Source organism: Montipora capricornis, chromosome 11 (assembly GCF_036669925.1).
Source record: "Montipora capricornis isolate CH-2021 chromosome 11, ASM3666992v2, whole genome shotgun sequence".
Lineage (NCBI taxonomy): Eukaryota > Metazoa > Cnidaria > Anthozoa > Scleractinia > Acroporidae > Montipora > Montipora capricornis.
This window is the reverse complement of record NC_090893.1, coordinates 36,523,641-36,529,640: the sequence shown is the minus strand read 5'-3', so window position 1 is coordinate 36,529,640 and position 6,000 is coordinate 36,523,641. Positions and strand designations below refer to the sequence as shown.

Sequence of the window (6,000 nt, the reverse complement as noted above, 5' to 3'; positions counted from 1 at the left end):
AGGGCCTTTTCAACTGCTTTAAGACCTAAATTATTATCTATGTTGGGGAACATTGAAACAACGTCCCAAGAGACCAACAAGGTGCCTTCAGGGAAAGGACCATTTTTGTTGAGCTCTTTAATTCTATTTAGCAGATCAGTGGTGTCTTTAATGAACGATGGCAATCTCCGCGCTAAAGGTTGTAAATAAAATTCTGTGAATTGCGACAAGTGTTATATCGCTGTGCCACAACAAGTGGGAAATTATTTGCGGTACGCAGTAAGGCAAATAATTGCTTTCTGCACGTTACGATTGGAATGTTATTTATTGTCCTTTGCATTGTCAAGTTACTTGCAAGTCATTTGCATTTAGTATATATCGGTTAGCATATTCGATTCGTTTCACTTCGGTCTGTACTGCGAACGACTTCAGTCCAGTAGACATCATGCCTGCGGATGATGATTCTTCCAGAAGCAATCCAGCTTTAGACGAAGCTTCGCGGAGTGCTGTGAAGGCTTTGGTCAACGAATCAATTGCCAATTTGACCGACAACTTAACCGAGGTAATTGAGAGCCGTTTGGGTGCTTTTGCCACGAAGTTTTCAGCACAAAACAGTTCTACCGTGACTAACGCAGTTAAGAAGGCTCGTTTGGACCGGTACATCTGCAAGAGAAAGGGCAATCAGCAGCAGTTAGATCACGCTCACGACGTCTTGGAGAAGTTTGATGATGCCACCGACTCGCTCAAGGCCGGCGCTCATGAACGAGTGAAACGATCCTTGGAAGAAGGTACGAAGCTAGTCTCTAAACGTATCAAGGCCATTAAATTAGCTGACAAGAGCGAATTCGGTTGGCTGACAGTCAGCGAGTACCTATCGGACGAGTTGGCGTCCGATTCAGATGATGAGAAACGAATGTATCGCTCGGAGAAGAGGGCGGAGAGGAAGGTGAAGGAAAAGCTGAAACAGAAGCGAAGCAGACCGCAATGCAGCGCCTCCTCATCGTACCGAACCTCGTCGTCTTACGGTTCCAGGAACGAGAGAAGTGATGATCGTTTCGAGCCACGCCCTAGACGCTTGGGACCTTGTTTTAAGTTGAGTATACCGCTTTGGTTACTTTTTTCACTAGGTTTGTTCTTTTACTTCGGGTATGTTCTTTCGTACGCACGCAGACCGTATCCAGTTTGCTCCATGTATTCTGTTGTGCCTTGTGCTATTTGGTCGTAATATGCCTAGTATAGTGCAGAATGGGAAATTATTTGCGGTACGCAGTAAAGCAAATAATTGCTTTCTGCACGTTACGATTGGAATGTTATTTATTGTCCTTTGCATTGTCAAGTTACTTGCAAGTCATTTGCATTTAGTATATATCGGTTAGCATATTCGATTCGTTTCACTTCGGTCTGTACTGCGAACGACTTCAGTCCAGTAGACTAATTTTTTCATGCTCTCAGCCGCTTTTGGAGTGGAAATGTATTTTAATTTTGTTTATATTTATTTTTACTTTTATTATTTTTATTTATTCGTTATTATTATTATTATATTATATTTATTTATTTATTTATTTTGTACGATAAAATTGACAGTGCGGGCAGTTTGGGCACCTCAGCGCCTCCTGTAGACGAAACGTGGATAGAGGCGGGCGTGATTGACTAGCTGACGTAGTTGATGAGGATTCCAATTTCTTTCCTTCGTTTAATAAGCGTGCGGCAGGCGAATTTGTTGCGGAGACCACCTGTTCGAGTGTAGCGGGGAGACTGGAGAAATCAGCATATTTCTGGGAAACGTGTTTGCAGGCCCCGGACTTTGTTTTAAGTATCATTCGGGAAGGTTATAGATTACCTTTTGGTCAATACCCGTCGCCTTGTTTTCTTGTAAACAACAAATCTTCGCTCGATCGCCCGCATTTTGTGCAGCGAGCTATATTGGAGTTACTAGCTAACTGCTGTATTCAGGAGCACAGCGCCTCGCCTTTTTGCGTGAACCCACTCTCTGTTGTCGAAGGCAAAAAGCTTCGTTTGGTGATAGATTTGAGGCATATTAATCAATGTCTAGTTTTGCCCAAATTCAAGTATGAAGATTTGCGCTCTCTGTCTGAGGTTTGGGATAAGGGTGACTGGTTTTTTACCTGGGACCTCAAGTCGGGCTACCATCATGTCAGGATTCATCCGGACCATCAAAACTATTTGGGTTTTGCTTGGAATTTCAATGGTGTTCTCAGATATTTTACTTTTCAAGTGCTTCCTTTTGGGCTTAGCAGTGCTTGTTTTTGCTTCACGAAATTGCTGCGGCCTCTTGTAAGGCGTTGGCGTTCGATGGGTCACGTCAGTTTTGTCTACCTAGACGATGGTTTAGGCAGTCTCCCCGATAATTGTTCCGCTCAAGCAGCGAGTATTATTCAGCGTAAAGATCTCGGTTCTTGCGGATTTGTCGTTAATGAAGATAAGTCGTGCTGGTCGCCCAGACAAATTGGCGAGTGGCTAGGTTTCGTAATTAACACGATTTTAATGCAGTTCCGAGTTCCAGAAAAGAAAGTAGCGAAGCTCAAAGCAATATTAGACTCTGCTATTCAAGACGGCTTCGTAACGTTCCGGAATTTAGCCAAGATTGCGGGATCGGTAAATTCTATCTACCTTGCGGTTGGGCCGATTGCTCGATTACTCACTAGGCAAATGTACGCTGCCATTGATTCCAGATCAGCTTGGGATTCTATATTGCCTATTTCATCTAGTTTGATGGTAGAATTGAAGTTTTGGTATTTGAACATTGACTGTTTCAATGGCTATTCGATTAGGCCACCTCCTACTTCGTCCGTCGTGATATTTACCGATGCAAGTGATGTCGCATTCGGGGGGTTTTCTTCCAATCTTAGCGTTTCTTCTGTCAGCGGCATGTGGCTTGCCGATGACAAGGGCCAAAGTTCTACGTATCGGGAGCTTAAGGCAATATACTACGTGTTAGCATCCTATGCCAAGGAGTTGGAGAGCACGAAAGTGAAAGTCTTTACGGACAATGATAATGCCGCCAGAATTGTTTTAGTTGGCAGTCGCAAACCACATCTTCAAGCGTTAGCAATCGACATTTTTCAGCTTTGCTTAGCCAAGCGCATTGTTCTCGACGCGCAGTGGATTCCTCGTTCTGTTAATGAGAGAGCCGACCTTCTGAGCAGGTTTGTCGACAAGGACGATTGGTCTTTGAATCCAGCAGTTTTTCAAGATATCGATGTTAAGTGGGGCCCTCATACCGTCGACCGGTTTGCTTCTTACTATAATGCCCAACTTCCCAGGTTTAACTCCAAATTTGCTTCGCCTGGCAGTTGCGGAGTAGACGCGTTTGCCCAAGATTGGAGTTGTGAGATCAATTGGATTTGCCCTCCAGTCTCTTTGATAGTGCGCTCTGTCAGAAAGCTTGAAGCTTGTAACGGGTTTGGGACCCTGGTTATACCTGAATGGCCATCAGCGTCCTTCTGGCCTTTTTTGCATTCCACTCCTTCTAGATTTAAGAGCTTTGTTAAAGATGTTTTTGTTCTCCCTCGGATTGACAATCTGCTCATTGAGGGTCCGGGACAAATGGAAATTTACAAGTCTAAGGATTCCGCATTCAGTTCATGTCCTTCGTTCAGGATGTTGGCCTTGCGTCTTCAATTTGTATAGCCTATTTATGGCTTGTCACCATTTAGGTGTGTAGTTTGAGTTTTTGTTCCGTTTAGGAGCATTCGACTTATGATTTTTATGTATGGTGCCTTTTAGTGCACTTTTGCCTATTTTTGGCCTTTTCACCATTTGGGTGTGTAAATTGATTGATTGCTCCATTTAGGAGACATGGCGTATTGTGCCTGAGTCATGTTTGGTGCCTTTTTAGCGCACGTTTTCCCTATTTATGGTCTTGTCACCATTTTGGTCGGTGGATTGCTCTATTTTTTCATACCTTTCGTCTCGTTTTGGGAGTTTTTTATGCACGCTTGCCTAGTTAGAGCCCGAGTGATGGCTCCATTTTTGAGTTCCTTTGAATTTTTGCATGTATGCTCCTATACCAGAATTTATTCGTGTTTCGGCTTTTTGGCTGCTTTATTCGTTCTCATCCCTTTCGTCATTTTGGAGTTTACGAGTTCTATTTGTCCCCCTAATTCTAATTCTTAGGCATTAATATTACAGAAAAACTATAATTATACCATTGCCAGACATGGTCTTGTTGCGTTGACTGCGTTTTCTGTGCTTCAGATGTTTTGCAGGTCGGCTCATGGCGAGAAGTTCCGTCCCTTACAGATCCCTCTCTTCAGTCTTTGGTACCGGATCTTCTCGATCTTCAGTTAGAATCCAAGGCGACTTCCACCCTCTGTAAATACAATAACGGCTGGTCCAGATGGCGAAGGTGGGCATCCTCCAAGATAGGCGTTCCAGTCATCCCAGCCAAGCCTCTTCACATCTCCCTGTTTATCACGGAGCTGTGCCATGCGGCCCTCCGGAAAGGAACGGGAATCTCGTCAATCGAAGGTCTGTTCTACAGTATACGTTGGGCTCACAAGCTGGCGGGCATTGAATGCTGTCCTACTGACCACCCTTTGGTTCAATCGTCGCTTGAAGGTGCCAGAAGGAAGCTGGGTAGACCAATCAAACCGAAAGAACCGCTTCCCATTGACTTGTTGCAAGTTATTACCGAGCATTATAGCTCTAGCGAGTCTTTGGCCCATATTCGCTTTTTATTTATATTACTGGTTGGTTTCGCCGGTTTTTTCCGGATTGACGAGTTATTATCCATGAAACTCGGAGATATTACTTTATTTACGGATCGAATGTCTATTTTTGTGCCGAAACGAAAGAATGATCAGATCAGAGAGGGTCATACCTCGGTCATAGCTAGATCGGGAAATTTAACTTGTCCTGTAGCAGTCACTGAGAGGTTGGTTAGTTTTTTACCAGAGCCTAAGAATCCTCATTTTCCTTTGATTAGGCGTATTGTTAAGTCTAAGTCAGGCGAGCGTTTTCATGGAAGCATCGGTATTTCTTATTCTACGATCTTGCTGGAATTTAAGAAGCTTGTTGGTCCTTTTGTTGACGATATTTCCATTTTCGGGACGCATAGTATCAAATCAGGGGCAGCTTCACATCCTGCCTGTAGAGCTATCAATGAGACACTTTTAGACAAGCATGCTGGTTGGAAATGTCCTAAAACAAAGAAGCGATACGTCAAGCATGTAGCTGAAGACTTGTTAAATGTGACCAAAATAATGGGCTTGTAGATTCGTTTGATTTTGCATTGTTTGCCTTGCGTCGGATAGGCATTGTATTTTGTTGTGAGGCCTCGTAGGAAAGGCTGGCGAATGAGCCTTGGTTCCTATCCAGATTTCCAGTTTTTTCCTCGTGTTGGGGTTTTTGTAGGTTTTTTCTGGCCTCCGTGCTCATTCGTCATTTATTTGCCGTATTCCATGCATGCTTTTTCGTGTTTATTCAGTTTACGTTACTTTATGATTACGCAGCCTTTAGGGAGCAATGTGAGCCTTGGCTCCTATCCTTCGTGTCTTGCGAATTACATTGTCAATATATTTACTCCTAATAAAGTTTGGAGAATGGTCGTTCGTACGCACGCAGACCGTATCCAGTTTGCTTCATGTATTCTGTTGTGCCTTGTGCTATTTGGTCGTAATATGCCTAGTATAGTGCAGAAAGGTTATGAGGCGTAGAGGATTGCCCCTGGCAGCAAGGTCCCTCGGCTCTAGAAAACTTCACAGGATTCATCAACTCTCTTTACCCTACCATCAAATTTGAATTAGTTTCTTCTGATAGCTACCTTAATATGCTAGACGTCACATTGTATCTAATTGACGGCTTCATTAAAACAGACATTTACTCTAAACCTACGGACAGTCATCTGTACTTGCCACCCACTAGTGCTCACCCCAAACATGTATTCAAAGCGATTCCATACGGAGTGGCCTTGAGAAAACGCAGGAATTGCTCAAATCAGAATTTTTTAGAGACGCGAATGCTGGAATATGAAAGGTACCTTGTTAATCAAGGCTACCC

General features: G+C 43.6%; 2 protein-coding genes across 2 annotated transcripts; both read left to right on the top strand.

Moving 5' to 3' along the window:
* Positions 1-285: 285 nt before the first annotated feature.
* On the top strand, positions 286-1,341 carry LOC138024535 (uncharacterized). The gene has a single exon (XM_068871756.1). It carries the CDS (start codon positions 425-427, stop codon positions 1,202-1,204), a length of 780 nt encoding a protein of 259 aa, XP_068727857.1. The 5' UTR covers positions 286-424; the 3' UTR covers positions 1,205-1,341.
* LOC138023445 (uncharacterized) lies at positions 1,206-5,589 on the top strand. The gene is made up of 3 exons (XM_068870445.1): positions 1,206-1,248; positions 1,634-3,624; positions 4,152-5,589. The coding sequence occupies exons 1-3, from the start codon at positions 1,206-1,208 to the stop codon at positions 5,214-5,216; spliced, it is 3,099 nt and encodes a 1,032-aa protein (XP_068726546.1). The 3' UTR covers positions 5,217-5,589.
* The last annotated feature ends 411 nt before the right edge of the window (positions 5,590-6,000 follow it).

Bases quoted from the DNA above. Each gene is read 5' to 3' on its own strand.
- LOC138023445 (XM_068870445.1), top strand. From the start codon at position 1,206: ATGCCTAGTATAGTGCAGAATGGGAAATTATTTGCGGTACGCA. The intron at 1,249-1,633 runs GTAAAGCAAATA...GTGATTGACTAG, and splicing joins GAAATTATTTGCGGTACGCA to CTGACGTAGTTGATGAGGAT. The intron at 3,625-4,151 runs GTATAGCCTATT...TAATTATACCAT, and splicing joins TGGCCTTGCGTCTTCAATTT to TGCCAGACATGGTCTTGTTG.
- LOC138024535 (XM_068871756.1), top strand. From the start codon at position 425: ATGCCTGCGGATGATGATTCTTCCAGAAGCAATCCAGCTTTAGACGAA.